Source organism: Desmodus rotundus, chromosome 5 (genome assembly GCF_022682495.2).
Source record: "Desmodus rotundus isolate HL8 chromosome 5, HLdesRot8A.1, whole genome shotgun sequence".
Taxonomy (NCBI): domain Eukaryota; kingdom Metazoa; phylum Chordata; class Mammalia; order Chiroptera; family Phyllostomidae; genus Desmodus; species Desmodus rotundus.
This window is the reverse complement of record NC_071391.1, coordinates 32,694,978-32,720,235: the sequence shown is the minus strand read 5'-3', so window position 1 is coordinate 32,720,235 and position 25,258 is coordinate 32,694,978. Positions and strand designations below refer to the sequence as shown.

At 37.8% G+C, this 25,258-nt stretch overlaps 1 protein-coding gene across 2 annotated transcripts in view; it reads left to right on the top strand.

The window, feature by feature from the left end:
• The window catches only part of GTF2H1 (general transcription factor IIH subunit 1), a 35,091-nt gene that overhangs the window by 1,415 nt on the left and 8,418 nt on the right, over positions 1-25,258 (top strand). Inside the window, exons 2-12 of one of the 2 annotated variants that reach the window (XM_045194012.2) lie at positions 2,630-2,683; positions 7,887-8,055; positions 10,884-11,076; positions 12,599-12,764; positions 13,846-13,939; positions 15,563-15,712; positions 16,211-16,290; positions 20,582-20,709; positions 20,806-20,893; positions 22,794-22,882; positions 23,231-23,348. In XM_045194012.2, the coding sequence (XP_045049947.1) occupies positions 7,902-8,055; positions 10,884-11,076; positions 12,599-12,764; positions 13,846-13,939; positions 15,563-15,712; positions 16,211-16,290; positions 20,582-20,709; positions 20,806-20,893; positions 22,794-22,882; positions 23,231-23,348 (1,260 nt within the window). In that variant the 5' untranslated portion in view covers positions 2,630-2,683; positions 7,887-7,901. The remainder of the gene's footprint in view (positions 1-2,629; positions 2,684-7,886; positions 8,056-10,883; positions 11,077-12,598; positions 12,765-13,845; positions 13,940-15,562; positions 15,713-16,210; positions 16,291-20,581; positions 20,710-20,805; positions 20,894-22,793; positions 22,883-23,230; positions 23,349-25,258) is intronic. The other variant, XM_024558800.3, reaches the window with a different exon arrangement.

Here is a 25,258-nt window from a genome sequence, read left to right as displayed (position 1 = left end):
GTAACAGATTGACGTTATATTCTCTCCTAGGTGGTATTAAATGCATATGGCAGTTCAAATATTAAAAAAAATAATTCACGCAAATGCAAAGACAGCTTTTTAAAAATGCTGGGAAGATGGGTGCAAAAGGAAGGCATCAGTTAAAAGTAATGAATAAAATGATCAGCTTCAGTCAGTTATGCCTGCTTCCTGTATGTACTGCGCTGGAGGCCTGTAACTACTTCCTACTGGTCTGTCTGTCCACCATTTAGCCCTGCTTTTCTGTGCTGCGGGGCGGGGCGGGTTCCCCACCAGCAGACCGCCCTCTGCCTCGTGGATACTGCTGCAGGCCGTGTCTTCGTGCCCTTCCCCCTTTCCTTTTTCCTGTCTTCTCTAGGCAGGGTCAGGCGTCCACTAGACCCTCATTTCCCCATTTCGATTGCCGCCCGATTGTCCTCTCAATTTTGGCATTGTACTCTTGAGCATGCAGTATTTGTGGGTTAACGCGAGCATGGTTTTCCCTCTATCGTGCATTTCGCTATCGCATTTTCCTCCCCCTTCCCCTTCCTGACACTTGTAAGATTTTTTAAAAAGTTCTTTGTCTTAAAATTGCTGCATTAGTTATTCTCTCAATATTTTCCTTGTGTAACTATCCTTAAAACAGTAGTACAGTTTGGTCACTCTTTTCATACTTCCAAGGTCTTATTCCCTGTAATGCTGAATTATTTAAAAAAATTTTAGGTCACCTAATGGAAAGCAGCATTCCAAAACTCCATTTTGTATGCTGGCAGATACAGCAAGCTCTTCTTTTAGCCAGTGATGAGGTGTTTATATTTCACTTGTTACTTTTTTTTTTCCTGCCCCATTTACATTGGACATTGGAAAAGGGGATGTAGGTAATAGAAATGCAGAGATATGGTAGTTTATAAAGATTTCTGCTGAATAGTTTCAAATTCTTCCTATCCCTGTTTCCTTATAAGCCAGTTACTGGAACTTAGGAGGAATGGTACTCAGATCTGTGAGTAGAAAACTCTAGTGATTCCTGGATTTTAGCTGCAGGTGGATATGCAAAGGTCTCTTGTCTTACCAATATTATATCCTTTTAAGAACAAATAAATAGGTGTCACAGACATTTCTTGAACTCTTCTATACTCCAGAATAGGTTTCTGGCTGCTGTATTGCACTGAACACAATACATGTAATCTCTGCCCTTCTTTATGAAGCTTAGATTCTGTCAGGGGAATCTGACATTAAAAGAATTACTTTAAAAACTTTAATATTAGAGTTGTGATAAGTGCTATAAAGAGAAGTCTAGGAAACTTACCTAATAACTTTGAAGCTAAGAGTAGGAAAAAAATTAGTAAAAGTTAGTTAATGGGAAGGTAGGAAAATGCCAAGGCTCAGAGCGAGGCATATACATTTAGCTTCGGGCAAGTAACTGCTCACCTGTGAATGAATTAATGTCTTCATCAGAGGATCCTGCTGTTTAAAGAAGTCTTGTGGCAGATTATTTCATAAAATAAATAATCTTTTAAGTAAAGCCTGATCTTCTGCAAGCCAATCTGCTTAACTACACAAAATTTTTTTGTGAGCGAAATACTCGGTAGCTCTTAAGAGGTGTACTGGGAAGAAGGTTTTGCTACCCAAGGAACCACCTTCAAGAAAAATCTAGAAATCAAGGTTATTGTAGGATACCCCTACTGGTTCTATTAACCTTTCTAAAACTGGTCCTAGTGCAGTGAACAGAGTTGCTATAGATGACCAGGGAAATTTGCCAGGCAAGTAGCTGTGAGACGGTTGAGTAGTCATACCCAATGTTCAATAACTTATCTCAGATGTATTTTTAAAGTAATGCCTGAATGGATTTTCACATGAATGGTTTTACATACTTCATACAGGGTAGGGCAAAAGTAGGTTTACATTGTGAGTATGCAAAACACAGTTTATTCTTGTATTAGTACTTACTAATTATTGTACTGTTTACAGATGAACAGCTGTGGCCCTACTTTTGGCCCACCCTGCACATAAGAGGCTGTTTTTTCCAGTTGATTCGAAGTAGCTAATAAAGTCTGTTCTAGTAGTCTCATTGATTCTCCACTTTGCAGTTTCTCTCATCTTTTATGTAGTACAGGTTTTTTAAAACTTTAATAATTGTGTTTGTTAAAATAAATATTAGAAAATTGATATTAAAGTATTTAATGGTTCCATAGATGTTATAAAGTTTCCTTTATAAGTTAAATTTTTAAAGCTAAATAAAAAGTTATATACATGTATTACAGCATTTGAAAATTGTTTTAATCCTTACCCATACCAACACCCCTAACACTTTTCCATTTTACCTGTATTATAAACTTACGGTTTGATAAGGAATAAACTCTCAAAAAGACATTTTTAGTAACTACTTTTCTCATTACAAAACATGTATTTATTGTACATAATCCAGAAAAGAAAGAACATTCAAATCATCTGTAATCCTGTCGCCGTAACCACTATTAAATAGGGTATCTATCCCTCCAGTCATATATATTCACAGAATAGCATCGTGGAATTCCAAGGTCAGACTGACCCAGATTCAAACCCAGTTCTGCTACTTCTTGATGTTTTTAGAAAAGTACCTTGATTTCTCAGACCCAATTTCCTTTATCCGCAGAATGGAAGTAATGATAGAACCTACCTCAAGATTCTTAACCAGGAACTGAATGAGGTAACACCTATAACGAATTTAGCCCAATGCCTGGCACATGTTATTAAGAGTCCAATAAATTTTAGATAAGAGTTTTTAAAATTTAAGAGTATGGAATCAAACTCCAAACTTTTTAAAGGACAAATACCCTCTGAAAAACATCTTAGGATGACATCAAAGAGATCAGTTAAATTTAACAGCAGTGTCCAACCTGCAGCCCCGGATGGCTGTGAATGTGGCCCAACGCAAAATCGTAAATTTACTTAAAACATGAGATCTTATGTGTGTGTGATCACGTGTCAGCATGTATTTACGTGTGGCCCAAGACAACTCTTCTGGTGTGGCCCAGAAACACCAAAAGGTTGGACACCCCTGGCAGTTCAAAGACAGTATTATATGTTGAGAATTCTAACCCTTTATTACATATGGTATATAGTTACCCAAACTGTGGAGAGTGTAAAACAACATGGGGAAGTGTTTTCATTGGTAAGTGAAAAATAAGGTAATTAACTGGGTGTACTTAAAGATTACCTTTGTAAGGTGGGTATAGATAAGATAAGCACAATTTAGAATTAAGAAAATTGACTTAGGGTTGTGGGATTATGGAATTTTTAAAATCCCATTTTACTGAACTCTTCAGGCTCCATCCCAGCATTTACAAATGCTCACATGATATAGACCATCTCCACCTGCATGATTCAGTTGTACCTCACACTCGTGTGTCCAGAACTGAATTCCTTGTCTTCACTTTCAAACTTGTTCTTCCTTATTTCCATAAATGGCACCGCTTTACTCATGTCAGAAGTGAGGTATGAGCAGGCATCTGTGACACCTCCTTCAGCATTTAGTGTCTATTACCCTGCTTCCTCAGCACTCCTTGTCCCTTCCTCTCCATTCTCACTGCGACCAGCTTGGTTCAGACCTTTTCTGGTCCCTCTCTTCCGTATTTCTCATATTGCCCAGAGATTAATTTCATAAAACACAAATCACATCCCCACTGAAAAGTCTGTAGAGGTTTTCTGTTTTCTACTACATAGGGTGGTGTATTCTTCACTACGTGCCTACACCTTAACCATCAACTTCTATCCACTGATTCCCGTGATGAACTTGATGCTACATCCAGAGCAGGCAACTAACCATTCCTAGAGCTTCTCAAGCCTTTGCCCCAAACCACTCCTGTTGCCTATAATGCCTATTTTCCTTTCTCTACCAAAATCTGCAAGACCCAATTCATAACTGACTTAATGTATTAAAAAGAATAAACTGATACATGTAATATATGCTGAATTTTTTTTTAAAAAAAATTAAACGAAAAGCCAGATACAAAAGAACACATATTGCATGTTTATATGAAATCTCAGAACAGACAGAAACTTATAACTAATATGTGCTAATAGAAATCAGAAAATAGTTGCTGGAGGGTGAAGGGAAGAAAATTGACTGGAAAGGAACATGAGGGAATATTCAGGAGTGATGGAAATGCTGTGTGTCTTGTTTTGGGTAATGATGTATGGGTTGTACACAATGTATCAAATGGAACCTCTAAGACCTATGTGTTTCGTTGGTTTGTCAATTATACCGGTTCTTTTCATTGAGGTGATCAACTTCAGAGAAATTAAGATTTCACTCTGTTTTTTTTAACTTGTATTTTTTTATTTCTAAATCACTACTTGAGTGAATAAAAAATACTAGGTTTTTAATCCAATGGTATTTTTCATTACTTCAAAGAGGTGATGATTTAAGAAGTAATTTGTTTTTATTTTTCAGATATCTTTATCAAGAATTGCTGGTTTCTATTATTTTAATTCCTGCCAGTCCTCCTAATACTTACTTTCCCATTACATCCAAATATGTTACCATTTTTTTAAACTAGCTAATGGCAGATCCAATATGTCATTGTTCCCATTTGTTTTCATCTCCGGTTAAAATGTTCCCCTAAAGCTTCAGTTGTTTGTTCAGGGCAAATTTAATTCTTATATGTACCTAGATATGCTAACTTCTCTAAAATTATACTTTAAAACTACTTCTGAAGAACTGTTTTAAAATTACATTTTAAATTGTTCCTTTGAGAATGAAAACTAGTCACAACGTCAGAAATGGCATATATGTGGCATCTTTTCTAACTCTTTGCCCACCCCAGCCCATAGTAGACATCACCATCAATCATGGCATCTTACCTGTCGAGCCCAGACAACCTCAAAGTCCTTTTCATAATCATATTCCAGAAATTAGTGCTCAAGCCTCTAGCCTTTGGGTTGGGCATTGGAGATTCCCAGGATTTAGGAGAAGGGTCACAGTGTGGGCAGGGGTGTCCAGGCTGTTTTCTAGGTAACAAATTAGCCATATATACAAATGCCAAGATATATGGAGAGCAGTGGAAGACATTTGATTGTTAAAAGATGGGGGAAATGGCATCTGAAGTCTTTTAAGTATTAAGTTCTCTCAGTTTGGGGTTGTGGCACATAGCCGTCATGGCAGCTGGGGAGAACCCTGCAGGAACAGCAGCTCGGGCTCCTCTCTGGAGGAGGATGACAGCCAGCCAGAGTAGAATAGTTGCAGGGCCCCAGGTCCTTCAAAGTTGGCTTGTGGCTCTGAGAACAAGACAGAGAAGTGGTGACCGAGACCCACAAGCTATTCTGGAGCATGACTCGCCCAGCCTTTCTCCACAATCCAGTCAACAGATGGGGAGAGGCAGTTGTCAAGGCACCTGAGGGGCCTCCAAAGAAATTCAAAACATGGAAGTCAAACTATGCAGCACCTCTGGAGATTACTGCTGAGAAGAAACCTCCCGCTCCGGAGCTGGACATGGCCATAAAATGGTCTTAACATATATGAAGACAATGATGATAACGTCCCATGGAACAGTAAGAAAGCTAGGCTTCTCCCAGAAGGCAGGAAGACTGTGGAATCAGATGAAAAAGATGAGCATACGTTTTGGGTTGGCCGAAAAGTCAGTTTAGTTTTTTCCATAAAAGACACATTTTTCCTTTTCTGCAGTAATTTTATTGATTTTGAATAGGTCACCTATCTCTTGCTATTGGTTGCTAGTGGGTGGAAGCCAGGGGTGCTGCTAAACATCTCCCAATGCATAAGACAGCCCCCCATCAAAGAATTATTTGGCCAGAATGTCAATAGTACCAAGAAACTTCACAAACCACTTTTGATACTGTTAATTAGTCACAGCATCTTCTCCATACACTGCACAAATCTTTTTTTACATTTCAATTGCATTTTTACCTTAATTAAAGTAAGAAAGCATAATATACCTAAAATGTGTATCCTCATCCATCTTCAATATTAAAATGGCTGCAAAAATTCACCAATTTTGATTTTTTTAAAATGCATGCTGATATGACAGCTGTCACAATGCAAAATTGTTTCTAATGAGGTTAAAGACAACTAAGCATTACTAGAGCCATCGAGTGAAAAAAACTAAATGAACTTTTTGTCTAGTCCAATACAATAAAAAGCACAAAGCAGAACTAGGAGAACCAACAGAAGATAAAGTAGAAAACAGCAAAAGACAAGAATTTTTACACAGTGAAACTCACTGAAATTACTTGTTTCTGGCGGAAGAGTTGATATTATACATTACTGTGAAACAACATCTCCATTAAAATACATGTCAGTTAAGTAATTAGTATTGTTGCAAGAAGTTTCCACTGTAGAAATTTTTTATTTAAACCTCAAATGGTGACTTGTGATTGTGAAATTGACAACACTTGGAAGCATTCTTGCCAACACATAATTGGTGACATACTTTGAGAGTTTTGTCACATGTTGGCACGCCAGTGTTCTATGAACCTTCTATAGAAGAATATTTTAAATATATTGTAATATACTGTGAATTTGTAGGGTGCTTTTCAGCAGTGTTCCTGCAGTGTAAATAGATCATGGAAATAAAATTACTTATTCAATATTGCTATTACTGCATGACATTAACATTTGAATATGTCTGACAAATACCTTCTTTACTCTGTGATGTTTCAATAGTAGGTATTACCATTTAGGGAGTGCTTTCTGTCTTCCTGGTGCTTGGCGCATACATTATTTCTGATCCTCAACCTAGTAAAGCAGGTATTAGTGGCCTCATTTCATAATAAGGAGAGATTAACTTATCCAAGTTTACACAGCTAGCGAGCAGTGAATTTTGGATTTAACTTAGGACAACTGAACTTCAAAACCATCACACTAAGCCATCTGTCCACTAATCAAAACTTAGGAAATGCAGTTGGCATGTCTTCCAGGTGCTCTACTGTGGTTGTTGAGATCCTCTTCTCACCTGATTGCTTGTATCACTGCACTTATTATTTATGCCTTTATTATGAAAATGCATTGTTTGCCAGAGATAAGGATCTGCAAGGAGTTGCCAAATGTAGCAAGTAGAAACGCAGGAAACCCAGTTAACTTTGAATTTTAGATAAACAACGTAATGGTTTAGTATATGCAATATTTGGGACATAATTACACTAAAAATTGGTTTATCTGAAATTCAAATTTACCTAAGCATCTTCTCTTTTATCTGACAACCCTTCTACATGTTTTCTCTACCCAGCTGCTATTTTAATGCTTTGCATATAGTAATCAAGAAAATCAACAAGGTTGTAGTCAGGAATATAATCTTTGACTTGACTATTATGGTCCAAAATGCAATGCTGTTATCTGTAACATTTTTAACAGTAAAAGGAAATTTTCTAAAAAATTGAGTTTCGTTTTCAAGCACACTGGAAGAAACCTAGATCGGGGATTAGGGAATGTGGGTGTAGTTTCAGCTCTGGGAGTGGTTCTTGGACAGACACAAACCCTGCAGCCCTTAGTTACTTCAACTAGTTGAAACAGTTTGAACTAGATATTTATAGGGTCCTTTGAATTCTGAAGTTATACAATTCTAAATATAGATTACATAAAAGACCACATATATGTAGTCAAATCATGCATTTAAGATTTAAGGATATAACAGGAAAATAAAAAAGTTGAAATACTCCAATTAGCACATATGGGAATGGTTTAAAAACTGCCAAATGTTATAAACTGTTGTGTAAATTCATACCTATAGTATGAGAAAAATGAAATTTGACTCAAAAAAATGCCATACAACTTTATCTTCAACTTTGAATGAGGAAAGAGACTTTTTTCCCCCTCATTAGTTTAGGTTTTAAATTTGGAAGGGACTCGAGAAGTCAATAATTCTGACCCTGAGATGTGAAATCTTTTTGTCTCTCAGCACCTTGTAGCCATCATGGCAACTTCATCTGAAGAAGTTTTGCTGATAGTAAAGAAGGTGCGTCAAAAGAAGCAGGATGGAGCTCTATACCTCATGGCAGAAAGAATTGCTTGGGCACCTGAAGGCAAAGATAGATTTACAATCAGCCATATGTATGGAGATATTAAATGTAAGTCATATTTGTTAGTGATTTTAGAAGAATTGCTTATAAAAATCTGAGTTTTTTATTGTAATGTCCAACAAAATTAACCACACAAAAATAATTACAAAGCAGGACCAGCTAGTCCCACTTATATTATCGAATATATGTAATTCTGTAATAGCCTTTACCACTTAATAGAGTGTGTACATATGTAAATCTCCCTCATGTAAAGATCTCTTTGCATACCTTCTTTTAAGAGTTGCACAATAGTCCACGGAGTGGATGTACAGTTATGTATTTAACCAGTCCTCTGTTGAAGGACATACAGGAAGTTTCCAGAATTTCGTGATTCAAACAGTGTTGCAGTGCCGATCTGTGTGCTAATTCCTTTGTGAGGTGGTATACGTGGAATACTTCTGTGCAGTGAACTTACTGGTTCAGATGGCTCATGCATTTCAAATGTTGATGAATGACAGCAGATTTCCCTTTAATAAAATTGTATCATTTAAGTAAGTTGTCTAATTAATTTTTAGTTAGGTGGCCATCATCTGTTGAGAAGATAATTCAGTTTTATACTGAATGTAGATGGGAGAAATACAGAGCTTTTTTTTTTTTTTAGGGTTTTCAAATATGAAGGCAAAAATCAAAATCCCTTCTCTTTCCAAATTTGCGAGATTAACTCTGAAACATTACCCAAAGGGTCTGGTGCTCTTGCTCACTAATAAGTAGGTTTAAAGGCACTAAGCAAATTCTAAGACTGAGGACCTTTTACTCTGAAGGGGAGTTCTGCAGTTCACCTAGCTAAAGATCTTGAGTAAAAGAGACTGCAGGGGAGTCTGGGCAGCAAAGTCCTTGACAAATTGTGGTTATCTTAACTGTGACCATTAATACGCATTTTAATATTTTCCTGGATATAAGATTCTTCTGGATAAAATTGTGTGCAGGTTTTAAGGAACAGGACACTTCGGAAAGTAGACCGCCAACCTGCAAGTGCTCCATTTATCAATGTCCTCAGTGTATGAGTAGTTGCCCGAAGGCTTACCTCCACTTGGTGCTGGATGTGGTCAAGATCCTCCTCCTCCTCCACTGAAGTAACTTAAAATCTTAAATTTTCAACAAAAGATATTATTTATAATTATCATAATTCAGAACTGCCTAAGCTATCATGTCTTTTTTCCCCACTATCCTGGGAATATTATCTTCTTTTAAAACTTTGTTTTTTTAAAAAAATAAAAGCTTTACAAAATTCCTGATAATGGTCCTACAGACTAATACTTATTCTACAATAGACTCATAAATTAGGAACTTCCTGTGTTAGCCTGCTAACCCTATATATTGGAAAACACACTCACTGTGATACCCTCAGCATACAATTAGTATGCCTGCCCTTGCTGGTATGGCCCATACACTAAAAGGTTGGGGGTTCGATTCCCAGTCAGGACACATACCTTGGATGTGGGTTCAATCCCCAGTCAGGGAATCAATCAATGTTTCTCTCTCACATTGATGTAATGTTTCTCTTTCTCCTTCCCTTCCCCTCTCTCTAAAAATAAATAAGTAAAATACTTAATAAAAGAAAAAAACTTCAGAAGTAGGCCTCTCAAAGGCAAGAGCTAAGCTAGAGCAAGGATAAAGCAGTGACTAAGAAAAGAAACCTCGGAGCGTTTTGCAGGAATGTGATAATGGAACAGGCTGCTGGCAGTGTCAATCATTTCACATTGCTGCTTTTCACAGTATGGTACTTCACCTAAACTGTTGGTGTGGAAGCAGCATCTTCATTGAAAAAGGTTGGTTTGGGCTGAGAGTTCTAGGCAGTATGTCCACACTACCATGAATCACCCCTTTAACGGGACAAAGCCCCTCCAATCTCCATTTCCTTTATGAAGAAGACAAGCACCACTCTTTGAGAATACAGGTTCTCCGTTATGTAGTATATTTTGCCGGTCCTAGTCCCAATTTACTGTGAAAATCTTCAAAATTACAGAAAAATTTAAAGAATGGTGCAATGTATACCTATGTAATACATCCCACCTAAGTAGTACAGTTGTTATTTTGCCATATTTGCTTTATTTTGTGTGTATACTTTGACTCAGACCATTTTCTATTTCCCCAGTTGCCCTAGTAATATTTCTTAGGGTTGTCATTTTTCTTAAAACCAATGTACAATCTACATTCATGTATGAAATTGTAGTTTTTTAGTCTTTTAAGAGTGTAGGTTTATAGAATATTTACATTCTGATTGTGTTTGATAGTCTTTTAATATGTAGGTGCTGGTGTTTACTTCCTATTCTGTCACCTCAGAAAGCCTATTGTGTTAGGTTGTCCTGCTCTTTTTTTTTTTTTTTTTTTTTTTTTGGTTGTCCTGCTCTTAATGAGACTAATTTGATCACTTGGTTAAAATGGTGGCACCAGACCTCTCAAATGTAAAATTACGTATCTTCCTTTGCAACTAAATAAGCAAGCCATCGTCTGTGTTTTGGAGTTTTTTTTGAGTCATGATGATTATGTTGATTGAAGGCAGCTGTTCATTTTTATTTTTATTAACAATAATGTTGACTGAAGACAGCTGTTCAGGGTATGTTCGGGACTCCTTGCTGACTGTTTAGAAAGCTTTAAAGATACCTGCCCTAGTTGAATGGAAACAAAAGCCCTTTATTATCTGGAGGTGGAAGCCGCGGTTGAGAAGCACCATACAAAAAGAATACTAAAGAAGGAAGCAGAGTGTTAGCAGTGAATTTGTTGAACCATGCTCGGGCCTTTTTAAAAAGTGCATTTCTGCAAAGTAAGTAACCTATTGGATGGCAGTTTCCACAGTGTGCATGTCCTCATCTGATTAACCTCATCTTTCTTTTTAGGCCAGAAAATCAGTCCAGAAGGAAAAGCAAAAATTCAGCTTCAGCTGGTCCTGCATGCAGGGGACACAACTAACTTCCATTTTTCCAATGAAAGCACAGCAGTCAAGGAGCGAGATGCAGTGAAAGACCTTCTTCAGCAGCTGCTGCCCAAATTCAAGAAGAAAGCAAATAAAGAACTTGAAGAGAAAAACAGGTGAAGGAGGAAAAGAATAGCCTTTTGAGGAGATGCTAGGTTCTCTGCAGTCTTGTCAACTAATAGCTTGCTATTTCTCACCCTGAAAATATGGGTTGTGGTATCTTCACCTCTGTGTATGGTTTTCAACTTCAGCATCTTACTAGCTATTAAACATTGGGCAAATGAGAATGTATAATTTTGCCAGTCCCAGTCTCAATTTACTATGAAAATCTTGAAAATTACAGAAAAAATTTAAAAATGGTACAATGTATACCTATATAGTATATCCCACCTAAGTAGTACAGTTACTATTTTGCCATATTTGCTTTATTTTGTGTGTTACCATATTTTGCCATATATATTGTGCTCCTGTGTATAATGCACACCCACGTTTGTGACCCAAGCTTCAGGAAAAAATCTTTTGTTTTAATTTTTTAATTCAATTTTTTATTATATTTAGAAACAAAAACTGATTATTGTATGCCAGAGTATTATTTTGCATACAGATATCATCGTTGCTTTCTAGAGTTATACTTTTAATGCATAAGCATAAGTAAAAAATTAAAAACAATTATATAGATATGGAATTAGTAATACCCATGTATAAGGTGCATCCTTATTTTTCCTTCAAAAATTTGGGCACAGAAGTACGCATTATACACGGCAAAATATGGTAAATTAACTGCCTTGAGCCTTAACGTCTGATAAGGAACAGAACTGAGACTAGAAGGTGCTAATGTCTCTTAATTCCTTTTCCCAGTTCTCTGACACAGAGACACTGAACTATCAGAAGTGTGTTTGTGCCCTGGCTGGTGTGGCTCAGTGCACTGAGCACAGGCCTGCAGACCAAAGGGTCGCCAGTTTGATTCTCAGTCAGGGCACATACCTGGGTTGCAGAGGCAACCGATTGATGTTTCTCTCCCTCTCTTTTCTCCCTCCCTTCCTCTCTCTTTGAAATAAATAAAATCTTTTAAAACGAAGTGTGCTGTGAATGAGAAACCTGAAGTAAGTTGTAGTGTTAAAAAGTTGAGAAAACACATAAAGCGCTGAGAATTTCTGATAAGATGAATTCCATCACCAGTATCTTTCAGGTGATCTGTGCTTATGGATCCCAGTGCTTATCACCATGAAAAATTAGTTGCTAGAAAATCTCAAGCATACCTCCTCTCTTCTCCATTCACCTTTACTTGTGGAAAAGAATGCAGTGCAATACAAATACAGATACAATGACCTTTGTATTACTGGGATACGGAGATAGATGAGTAAGACCAGATTCATACTCTCAAAGAATGTTAGTCTTGGCTTCTTTAGATTTGCATGTACCTCCACTTTATTTGTTCCTCCAAAAATGAGGGGTTATATTGGGTTTTTTTGTTTCATTTTGTTTTTACTTTCAGCTACTAACAAATTAAATGACCTCTGTTGCTCAATCATCAAAAAATGAAAGTTGTGTGTTTTGGTATTTCATGTCATTTAAAATGTTACCTAAGTGGTGTTTTGTTCTAGAATGTTCAGTATATTCAATATGTTCTATCCCCAGAATGCTGCAAGAAGATCCTGTTTTGTTTCAGCTTTATAAAGACCTTGTTGTGAGTCAAGTGATAAGTGCTGAGGAATTCTGGGCCAATCGTTTAAATGTAAACTCAGCAGAGAGTTCTTCCACATCCAATCATAAGCAAGATGTTGGCATTTCTGCAGCTTTTCTGGTATGTGACCCGTTAGATTCCTGCAGGGGGTGGGGGTTAAAGAAAACTCTAATTGTGTATTAACAATGCCATTTCTTTTTAAAATTTAGTATTTCATTAAAAGTAAATTAATGGATACTTTAGTATTCATGGATTCTTCTGAAGTATTCTTTTTAAATACATACAGTATTTTTTTAATTCATATTTTTTCTAGTTATTTTTCTTGGTTTCTGGACTAGACCCTAGCATGCTGGACATCAAATGGACTTTTGAAAGAGAATCTTGTAGCAATTGGACTAGTACTTATTTCCCCTAGTTATTTTAAATTTAGGGCTTTCTGATACCTTTCTTTTTAGGTTGCTATACAATACAAAGTTAAATGTATAATGTCATATTATAGAAAAATAAGATTTGTAAAATGTATCTTAGAGAAAAAGTGGGAGTACCTTACCTGTGGAATTAGAGAATGGGATTCAATTAGTCTTTACTGTGGAAGAGGGAACCAAAGCAGTATTTATAGATTTAACAAAAATTGAGTACCGATTATGTGTTTGTCATCCTTCTGTGTGCTTATTAATGAATTAATAAGGTCTTTCTTAAACTAGTCAGACAATACTTTCGGATTTAGTAAGAAAGGTGTGTTATAGTTTTATAACTGTACAAGTTTATGTTAAAGCTCCCCTAGCTGTCTGTTGTTGGCCACACATAAACAGGCCTGTTTGACCACGTAGGATTTTCAAGGAAGCAGATTTTATAGGTCACTATGATTCCGTGAAACCAGACCAGGCTTCTTTGTCTCTCTGCAAAAGAGAGGTGAGGGACTTACCTCTGTCCCTGATTCGTTCAAAAATCTGTTTTTCCACCTTGTCCAGTGTCTGTTGCATGCTTAAACATCTTCCTCCTGTATTTTAATGAATACAGAGTGGGCAAAAAATAGGTTTACTCTGGTAGTACAAACAAATGATAGTACAAGAATAAACTCTGTTTCACATACTCACAGCTGTAAACCTACTGTTTTCCACCCCTGTATATATACATGTCTATGTATATGTCTATGTCTGTGCCTATGTATATGTATATGTATATATGGTCTTTATTTTAGGCTGATGTCCGGCCCCAAACAGATGGATGTAACGGTTTGAGATACAATTTAACCTCTGATATCATTGAATCCATATTTAGAACCTATCCAGCAGGTAAGAAGAATCAGTTCTTTCAGATAGTCAAAATATTTGTTTGGATAAATTCAGTATTATATCAATGAAAAACAAAAGGTTTAAGTTTTATTCCTTATCAAGTGCAACAAAATACATGAAGTACATTTTCTAGCCTCTGACATATGGTAGGCATTATGAGTTTAGTGTAAATTGTGCTGTCATCAATTCATTGATATAATGACTTGTGACATTCTTCCCATCAGTGATTCTTAAACTTTATGTACCCTTAGCTATACCTGGAAAAGATCTCATCATCTAGAGGCATCAGTAGATGAGTTCTCTCGAGCACTAACTCAAATCCTCCTTCATGCTCCCTCCAAGAGTAACCTGCCTCACAAAACTTCCCTTGCAGAAGCCATTCTAAAAGTACAAGTGTTTTGATCTCAGCCCTAATGATTTTTTATGTACAGCCAAGGTTGAGAGCCACTGCTGCGGTCATTTTTCTGACCAACCAGGGCTCTTTTAAGCCATGCGCTGTTCTTTCTCCCCACCTCCTCACTCCTGCCCCTACCTCTACCACAGGACTTTGTTCAGGCATCACCGCATTGCCGCCTCTGTAAAATCCTGACTTCTTCGGACAGATATGAGCTCTTCCCCTTTCTTTCCCTAGGGCCTTGTGTCTGCCTCAAAGAGTTAACACATTGAAATGTAATTATTTACATATCTTTCTGATAATAATGTAATTGTAGAGTGATGTGCCAGACACCATTCTAAAGCCTTTAGGTATATAAACTCATTTAGTCATCAAAAAGTACTCTGTGAAGTAGGTACTATTGTTACCCCCATATTAGAGTAAATGTCATAGCTAGAATTTTAAACTCAAGCTCTCTGGCTCAAGAGGCATGCTCTTAATTAACCTCTTTGCTCATTGGACTGTGAGTTTCTGGAGTGCTAAACTGATAGTACAGTGGGTGTTGAGGTCTATATTTCCCAAGCACCTAACACAGTGCCTTGGATTGGAAAAGCACATGCTGTATATAAATGATCAAACAGAATCCCTGGACAGGTAGCTCAGTTGGTTAGAGCATTGTCCTGATACACCAAGGTTGCAGGTCTGATCCCTGATCAGGGCACATACAAGAATCAATCAGTGAGCCCTGGCTGGTGTGGCTCAGTGGATTGAGTGCCTGAAAACCAAAGGGTTGCTGGTTCGATACCCAGTCAGAGCACATGCCTTGGTTGTAGGCCAGGTCCCCGGTTGGGGGTGCACATGAGGGAACCACACATGATGTTTTTCTCCCTCTCTTTCTTTCTCTTCTCCCCTCCATCTAAAAAAAAAAAAAAAGAATAAAATCTTTAAAAAAAAAAATCAACCAGTGAATGCATAAATAAGTGGAACAATAAATCAATGTCCACCCCTTTCTCTCTGAAATCAACAATATATTTTTTTAAAATGTGTTAAGATTCTTAAAAAGGTAGTGTCTCACCTAACCTCTCAAGTTATATTTCATATTTATAATGAGATTATTATATACAGAATATAAATTTAAGAATATGAAGTTTATTTATAATCTAGTTTTTGCTATTAGTCTATATTTCAAATAATTTGAGGTTTTAAGAAATGGAAATGTGGTGTGTAACTATTATGGTTTTTTTCCACAGTAAAAATGAAATACGCAGAAAATGTTCCCCACAGCATGACGGAAAAGGAATTCTGGACACGTTTTTTTCAGTCCCATTATTTTCACAGGGACCGGCTGAATACAGGGTCAAAGGACCTCTTTGCAGAATGTGCCAAAATAGATGAAAAAGGTAACTATTTATCCCTGATACATTCTACCATTTAATTTGCTATTCTCTACTCATTGGTGCTGTTAGTGTATTTTAATTTCTAGAAAGGTAAGACCTTTTGGGGGGGGTTATGTTTATTAAAGGTGGGGATAGTGAAACAAGGGCTTAGGTTACAAAAAGCAACAGGAGAGAGCATAGGCAAGGCTGCTTTGGCTCTCTAGAAATGTACAGAAATGAGCTGACACGGGGTTGCTTTGGCTCACTGGGTAGTCAGAGAAAAGGGGGCCTTTGGAGACATGTTCAGAGGGTTAGGGCAGGACAAGCTCCAGCTGCCCATTGGTCCCCTGGTTGCAAGTTTCATGGGGTCCCTGAGAGTTTGGAGGTGCATGCCTGAGAGGGAAGAAGTGAGGGAAGGGAAAGGCTTGGGGTACTCCTGGAGAAGGAGAGCTAAAGAGAGCTAAAGAAGGAGTGCCAAGAAAGCTAAAACGTGACCAAGTTTTTATCTCACGTATTTTCTAGGGTTAAAAACAATGGTTTCATTAGGAGTGAAAAACCCACTACTTGATTTGACAGCTTTGGAAGATAAACCGTTAGATGAGGTAAGTGATAGTAAAGGATTTACAAGAGAAAACAGTCTTTTCCTAGTCTTCAACATGTTTATAGTTCTAATGTTGCCTTTAGTGAGGATGTTCCAATTGTGAGAATGTAAATCAGACAAAATACTGTTACTTGGAGTTATTTATCACCATTGCTTTTCAGTAGTACTGTTCGCTATTAAAATTGCCTTGGAAAACAAATTCCTGTATGAGTTGCTAAAGTTTAAAAAGAAAAACTTTTTAAAAAGAATTTTCTAGCTCTCCCATTAATGGTCCTCTAGGTAATAATGAAGGCTTAACATGTTGATGAGTCTGGTTTGATGCTCTAGCTAACGTTAATCTCTAGAAATGTGAATATTAGTAGACAAGGAAAACATTAACATTTGTTGATTGCTATTATTTACCCACCGTGAGTGAGCCCCTTACTCCACACTAGCCCTAATCCGTTTACATCTTATTGCCAGGGGCAACCATGCCTGAGCTGTAAAGCAATCTGAGATGGCTGCTACTTGTGCTGGGCTTGGAGATTCCCAGGTGAAGCCAAGCTATGAATCCAGGCTGACTACTGCTAATGCCAGACCTGCGGCTCACTGAGGCCAGCTGTTGCTTGTTTGAGAGGATTTAGGAAGTTGTGAGGGATGAGCCAAGACTAGCCAAACATATAGAAAAGCAGCTTGGGTGGGCCCATAAGTTGGGTGGGACATAGTCTCTGGGGATCTCCAAGGTGGTCACATAGTGTTAGCCAGGTTGACAGAGTCTCAGATATGGCACCAGCTTGACAGCTCTGTGGTGGGAGGGTTTAGAAAAGGGACAATGGCCTCTGCTTGCCTTGATGCCAGACACTTGAGTTTCTCCCTGTGTACCACCCGTACCTTTCAAGCTGCTATCCCGATGCTGGAGCTCAGAGGCAGTGACTCTGACTAAGTTCATGTGTGGGTTCTTTAAGAGGATCTGCTTGGGGATCCAGCAGTTTCTTCCACCCTCTCAATCCCCACTGGTTTTTGCAGCCAGAGGTTGTGGGGACTTATGTTCCTGGCACCGGAACCCTGGGCCATGGGGCCTGGTGTGGGACTAGGACTCCTCACTCCCAGGTTATCCCTCCTGAATTTTTGTTCATCACACTTGGGTGAGGGACTAGTCTATTCCATATCTGCTCCCCTCCTACCAATCTGGATGGATGTGGTTTCTTTAATTCCTTAGTTGTCAGACTTCATTCAAGTCAATTTCTCATGGTTGTGAGTGTTACTCTATATTTTAGTTGTAATTTTGATGTGGTTGTGTGAGGAGGTTGTACCATGTCTGCCAGCACCACCATCTTGACTGGAAGTCCCTCTTTCCGCACTCCCCACCCCTAACTTTCCTCTAATTTTAGTGTATTTACTCTCCAAGTGAGAAAAACTGTTAAAATTGTATCATACAGTCTAGATTACATGTTTTAAAAAATTACCCTTGGTCCCAGGTAAGTCATTTCCATAATGAAATTCAATTTTTTCTTGGTGATTCTCAGCACTCAGTGACTTCCTTGGTGAATTTCAACATATTACAAATAGGACCCTCTTAATCATCCTGAGAGAATGAAATGTAGAGAAGCTTGAAGATGGTAGCTTACTTAATGTGATGAGAAAAAAAATTTTAGTGCTCTTTTTTTAAAAATAAAAGTATGGTATATTATTACATGTATATATGTAACTTTTTTCTTCACTTTGCCTATTTCCAGTATCAATCCAAGCTAAATCGTCAAGTTCATAGACTTTAAAACCAAATTACTTGGCTTAGACTCTGTCTTGTTCTTTTTTTAACATTTCTAAATCCAGTTTTCTTACAAAATGAGGTTAATAGTACTGACCATGGAGAGGTGTAGGAAAATTGGGGAGATGTTGTTTAAGGGAACAAAAGTTTTGGAGTACTAATGCACAACATGGTCGGCAGTACTGTGTTACACATTTCAGAGTTGCTAAGAGACTAGATTGTAATTGTCCTCACCACAAAGAAATGATAATTATGTGACAGTGGTAGAGGTGTTAGCCTCCATGACAATCATATTGCAGTATTTAAATGTATCTAATCAGGCCCTGGCCACGTAGCTCAAATGGTTAGAGTGTCATCCTGAGACACCAAGTTTGCAGGTTAGATCCCCAGTCAGGGCTCGTGTAAGATTCAGTCTATGAATGTACAACTAAGCGGAGTGACAAATCTTAGTGTGTCTCTCTTCCCTTCCCCCCCCCCCCCGTTACTATTATTTACATTTTTTTAGTGCCTGCATGTTATTCAATTGTATGGATGTATAAGTAATCCCCTTAATAGAAATGTTGGTTGATTCATTTCACTTTTCCCTTTGGTTATGCGTCTTCCCTTATCATCCTCCAGTTGTTGTAACTGTCCCAGGATATTGTCTTGGGCCTCCTTCTGAATGCATTCTCTGTATTCCATTGCTTTAAATACTAAATGTGTAATGACTAATCCCAAATTGTGCTGGTCTGTCTAATCCCAGAACTCCAAAATCATATATTCAACTGCCTACTTGATATCTTCACTTAGATATTTCACAGATACTTCAACATAACATGTCCAAAATGGAACCTTTGATTCCCATCATCACAAACCTATTTCTTCCTGGGTCTTCCTTATCTCAGTAAAAGAACATTACCATGAACTCAGTTGCTCAAGCCAAAACCTAGGAGTCTCCTTGATTCCTCCCTTTCCTTCACCTCCAACATTCAGTTCATCAGCAAATCCCCAGCGGTAGGTCTCTGATCTGTCTACATCTCTTTATCTCCACAGACACATCCTCTTGCTTTTAGGCTGCCACCATCTTTGGCTTGATTGTTTGCTTTAGCCTCCTAATTGTTGTTCCAATTTCTACAGGTCCTGCTCTCCTATCAGTAAGAGTTAAAAATCAGATCATAACATTCCTCTACATAAAACACTTAATGGCTTCTTATTGAACTTAGAATAAAATCAAAACTCCTGCAAGGCCTTTCTTGATTTGGCCTCTGCCTACTTCTATTCCTACCTCAGTTTGGGCTATTTCACTCATTAATGCGCCGGACACAATGGCCTTCAAACTATCCCAAGCTTTTTCTACCTCAGAGTGTTTACACTTGCTGTTTTCTTCCCCTAGTTCTTCTACCTAACTAGCTTCTACCCATCTTTTAGATATCTGTTCTAATGTCACTTTCCAGAGAGACTTTCTCTAACCACCCAATCTAAAGTAGTTTCCCCTCCCAATTCAGTCACTGCATCATCTCTTTCTCTTTATTTTCTAACATCTGTCATTTTCAAAACTGATCTTGTTTTACTTGTCAGTTGTCAGCTTATATTTTACCAATGTCTGGCCCACTTTTCATTGCAGTTATACTGAGCTGCATACAACTCATAACACAATGTGTATTATATTGCTTCTGTATCTTTAAGTAGTTTGCTCATCATGGAATGTTGTCTCCATGTCTGCCCTGCAATATGGTACTCCACGACACGTTCCAAACCTACCACTCCTCTCCTCCAGTGGGCTTGACCACTTTCTCATAGCACCTGTAAGTCTTAACTGTGTGTATGCTTGTTACGGCCTAGCATCCCACTAACTAGTATTTTGGCTCCTTTGGCACAAGGTCTTGTCAACTTTGTAACTACAGTGCCTACCACATAGCATGCACTCAATATATGTTTGAAAATATGATCCCATTTAATTCTCCAAATAACCCATTTTATAGAGCTTGCCTAGACTAGCATTGGAAAACTGATAAAGCCAGAAACTGAATTCATATCTATCTGACTTCAAAAGTTAATGCTTTTTTTCCACTGTATTCTGTTCTTTGATTTAATAGTTTGCTAACTAGATCCAAAATTGCTCTTTAAAAAATGCAGAATTTTTTTAAGGTTTTATTTATTTATTTTTAGAGAGAGGGGATGGGAGTGAGAAAGAGAGGTAGAGAAACATCAATGTGTGGTTGCCTCTCATGTGGCCCCCACTGGGGACCTGTCCTGTACCAAGGTATGTGCCCTGACTGGGAATCAAACCTGCGACCCCTGGGTCTGCAGCCTGCGCTTAATCCACTGAGCTACCCCAGCCAGGACTCGAGTTAAGATTTTTGACGATGGTAAAAAGAGTTAGTGGCATTTCTTAATTTTTTTATGTGTATAATTTCACTTTTAAACATTTACCTATAAAGATTTAGTAGTGCTCAGACTAAGTAAAATCCCATCATCCAGAAAATTTTTTCAGTTAAATATGTATCTTAACAGATAAAATCAGAACTTTATTTTGATCTTTAATCTACTAAATTGTTTCTTACAGGGTTATGGCATTTCCTCTGTGCCGTCTACTTCTAATTCTAAATCCATGAAGGAGAACAGTAATGCTGCCATCATCAAGAGGTTTAACCACCACAGTGCCATGGTCCTGGCAGCAGGTCTCAGGAAACAGTTAAGTACACATGCAAGGTGCAGTGGCAGCCAAAAGGAGCTGTGGTGGTGGTCTGCCTGTGGTTCTTAACATGCATTTCTTTTCCTTGTTTTTAGAGAAGCACAAAATGAACAAAATGGTGAGCCCAGCAGCACTGATGGGAATTCCAGAGATGCAGACTGCTTTCAGCCAGCAGTCAAAAGGGTATGGGTGAAAAGTTGGGAATATTTAAGGCTCAAGTTTCTCCAGATTCCTTATGTAATTGCTAGTACTTTATGTTGATTCTTGATTATTTCAAATGACTTAGTTCTTCTGACTAGCACGTTAAACATTTGGCTTAAATTCTAGAACATTTTAAAAAGTACTTCCTCAGTTTTGTCTTGCCAGTCAACCTTCCATGGACTCAAGCCTTTTAACTATTTTTATTGTGGTTTTTCTCCCCCTTCACATATACGCATATGCACATACTGATATATAGTCCTGTTTTCCAGGGGAAGGTATTCAACGTTGAAAGAAAGAAAAACTGAAGATTTGTGTATAATGATTTTAAAAGACAGGATTTGGCCCTCATCTTAAACCTAGCATTTCTTTTCTTTCTTTCTTTTTTTTTTTTAAGATTTTATTTATTTATTTTTAGAGGGGAAGGGAGGAAGAACGAGAAGGGAGAGAAACATAACATAGATGTGTGGTTGCCTGTTATACACCCTCCAACTGGGGACCTGGCTGACAACCCAGGCATGTGCCTTGCTTGGGAATCAAGCCATTGACTCTTTGTTTTGCAGGCTGGTACTCAATCCACTGAGCCACACCAGCCAGGGCTAAACCTAGCATTTCAAGGATACATAAGTCTTCTCATTAAATATTGAAGAAATCGCCTTGGCCAGGTAGCTCAGTTGGTTAGAGTGTTGTCCCAATAGGCCAAGGTTATGGGTTTGATCCCTGGTCAGGGCACATACAAGAATCAACCAGTGGCCCTGGCTGGTGTGGCTCAATGGATTGAGTGCTGGCCTGCAAACCGAGGGGTCGCTTTTTCAATTCCTAGTCAGGGCACATGCCTGGGTTGTGGGCCAGGTCCCCAGTGGACAGGTGCATGAGAGGGAACCACACATTGATGTTTCTCTCTTTCTCCCGCCCTTCTCCCCTCTCTAAAAATAAATAAATAAAAATCTTTTTTAAAAAAAGAATCAACCAATGAATGCATAAATAAGTGGAACAACAAATCGATGTTTCTCAAATCAATTTTTTAAAAAATTTAAAAATTGAAGAAATTGCAGTGACTGGTGTATGCAGTTGGTTGGAGAAAAGAGATCAGTAAAACCAAAATAGAAATTTCAGAAGCACCTGGTCGGTTATCTCTCCTAGTTAGAGCATCATCCCAGTACACCAGGGTTGCAGTCAGGGCACATACAAGAATCGGCCAGTGAGTGTGTGAGTAAGCGGAACAACAAATCAGTGTTTCTCTCTCTTTTCCTCCCCCTCCCTCCCTCCTCTTTTCTCTTAAAAAAAAAAGAAAAAAAGAAAGACGTAAAGAGTTTAAAGTAACCCAGATACGTGGAGGAATTAAGAGTGTGATAAACATGGCATTTCAGAGTTGGTGGGAAAAGAGGGATTATTCTACAAATGGTGTTAGAATGCCTGATAAATAATTTAGTAAAAAGAAGCTCAGGTTCCCTACTTTACTCATTATCCAGAGATAAATTCCAAGTGGATCAAAGATTTAAGCAAAAATTAATCCACAGAAGATGACTCAAAAAGGGAATAATTTTTTTTAAACTACAGAAAAGTATTGACAACACATATAATAAAATTAGTCTTTTTTTTTTATTTGGGGGGGGGGGGATAGAAAAATACACATTTTTACCTACCAGACTGTCAAAAACTAAAAATGCAGTAGTAATTACAGTGCAGGAAAACAGGTATTCTCTCTCTGTAATACGTTGCTGAGAAAATGGGTTTAGCATCTGTGGAGCAGTCATCTCTAGGAAGTGAAGCTCTTGGGGAGAAGACTTCATAATTTACCCTCTGTGCGGTTTTCCTTTTTAGTCACATTCATTACTTTTGTAAGGGACAGTCACAATAAAAGGTGTTGTGTTAATAATTATAGGCGAAGTTACAAGAGTCCATTGAATATGAAGACTTGGGAAAAAATAATTCCATAAAAACGATTGCACTAAACCTCAAGAAGTCAGATAGGTAAGTTTGGTTGATAAAACACAAGTTATTGCAGAATATATTCTACTAGAATAGCGTTCAATTTATTCAGTTTATTACCATAACAGTACAGTATCCTTTTTCTTTAGAAATGTACTTTGTGCCCCTCAGGAAAGGATCCTAAATGATCAAAGCCAAGAAAATAAATACTGTCTTTCCGTGCTATTTGCATCTTATTGCCCTTATGTGAAGTAAATCATTTTATTGAAATCTCTTTATATTATATTTTTTGCTTTATAGAAAATGTATTGAGACTGCTCAAATATATGGAAAACAAATGTTGAGCACCTTTGTTCTGTGTAATTTCTTTCTTTCTTCGCTAACCTTCAGGTATTATCATGGTCCAACTCCAATCCAGTCACTACAGTATGCAACAAGTCAGGACATTATTAATTCTTTTCAAAGTATTAAACAAGAAATGGAAGCTTATACACCCAAATTAACTCAGGTAGGTAACTTGTAATGTTTGAAAACCAGAATTCCCACACACAATTACTTCCTCATTTTATGCACACAGCCAAATTGAACTATATCACTAATATTTCATTGCATTTAAAAACATAATTCTGCTAAGTAAATTTTAAAAATCAAGAGGTAGGGAGGGAAGGCATTTGGCATATTCAAGAAGCATCTGAATATAAGACGATAATGAAAAGTAATGAGTTTTATGGTTGCTAGTATTTTCCTTCCATATATATACACAGGTTTATTGTTAGAATCTTTCCAGCCCCAGCTGGTGTGGCTCAGTGGATTGAGCGCTGGCCTGTGAACCCAAAGGTCCCATAAGTTCAATTCCCGGCCAGGGCACGTGCCTGGGTTGCGGGCCAAGTCCCCAGTGGGGGTTGTGCATGAGGCAGCCGATCAATGTTTCTGTCCTCTTTCTTCCTCCCTTCCTCTCTCTAAAAAAAAATTAAAATCTTTTCAAATCTTTCCAAGTTCTTCTGGTTATCACGTTCTAGATGATCTGCATGACCTCAGAGCCCATTATTCTTCATTTTTCCCTGCCCTTATTTATCCTTCAGTTGATCATCAGTTTCTGTCAATTTTTTCAGTATTTCTTAATTTAATCACCTTGGTTTAGGCAGACCTGATCAGTTTTTTTATACTGCCACGCACGTTATCTTTCTGAAAACATAAACCTGATCTTACCACTCTGTAGCTGAAAAACCTTCACTGCCCCACTTTGTTGCCACAGCAATTATGTGAATGACCTTGTCTGGCATGTCAGCCCCTTTAAGATCTGGCCTAACCCACACCCACATGTTCAGTCCCAGTTCCAGCCATATCTCCACCATCCCGTTCCACACATCACCAAGAGTCCTGTACTCCAGTCTCACACACTAAACTACCCAGAGTTGCTCAGCCATATTATCATCATGCTCCCCACGCTTTTTTTTTGCTCTTGCTTTCTCTGTTCTTAGAAGACCCTTAGCCTGTTCTGCCCATGGAGAACTAATAAGAATTATTCAAGACTCAGCTCAGATTTCATTGCCTCTGTAAAGCAATCCTCAACATGCCCAGTAATGAGTTTTTTCCATTTCTGTTTTTATAAATATGGAGGCACTGACTTAATACCTGTATTATAGTGCTTATCACATATTGGCACTTATATTTACTCTTTATTTTGAAGTTATCTCAGATTTACAGAAAGATGCAAAAAAAAAAAAAGTTTTCTGACCAATTTTGAAAGTAGATCCCTTTATTCCTAAATGTTTCACTGTGTATCTCCTAAAACAAGTTATTCTTACAAGTAATACAATAAAGTTACAGAACAGTAAGTTAACACTAATAAAGTACTATCTAACCTAAAGATCCTACAGAAATTTGCCAGTTGTACCACTAAAGTCCCTTACAGCAAAAGAAAACTCCTTGGTCCAGCATCTAAGTCAGGTTCATGAGTTGCATTTAGTTCTCATGTCTCCTTAGTGTTCTTTAAAGTGGAATCATCTCAGTTGATTGGGCATTATCCTGCAAAGCCCAGGGTCACTGTTTCAATTCCCACTCAGGACAAATCCTGGGTTGCAGGTTCGGTCCCCAGTCGGGTCAGGGCATGTGTGAGAGGCAAACAATCAATGTTTTTCTCTTGCATTGCTGTTTCTCTCCCACTTCTTTCTCCCTCCCTTCCCCACTCTCTAAAAATTAAAAAATAAAATGGAATCGTTTTAAGTCTTTCTGTCCCTTCATGATCCTGATATTTGAAGAGTACAAGCTACTTTATTGTAGAATTCCTTCAATTTGAGTTGCCCTAATGTTGCCTTAAAATTGGATTAATGTTACGTATTTTTGGCAGAAATACCACAGAAGTAATGTATAAGTGATGTGTTATCCTCCCATTAGGAGGCACATACTTATTTGTCC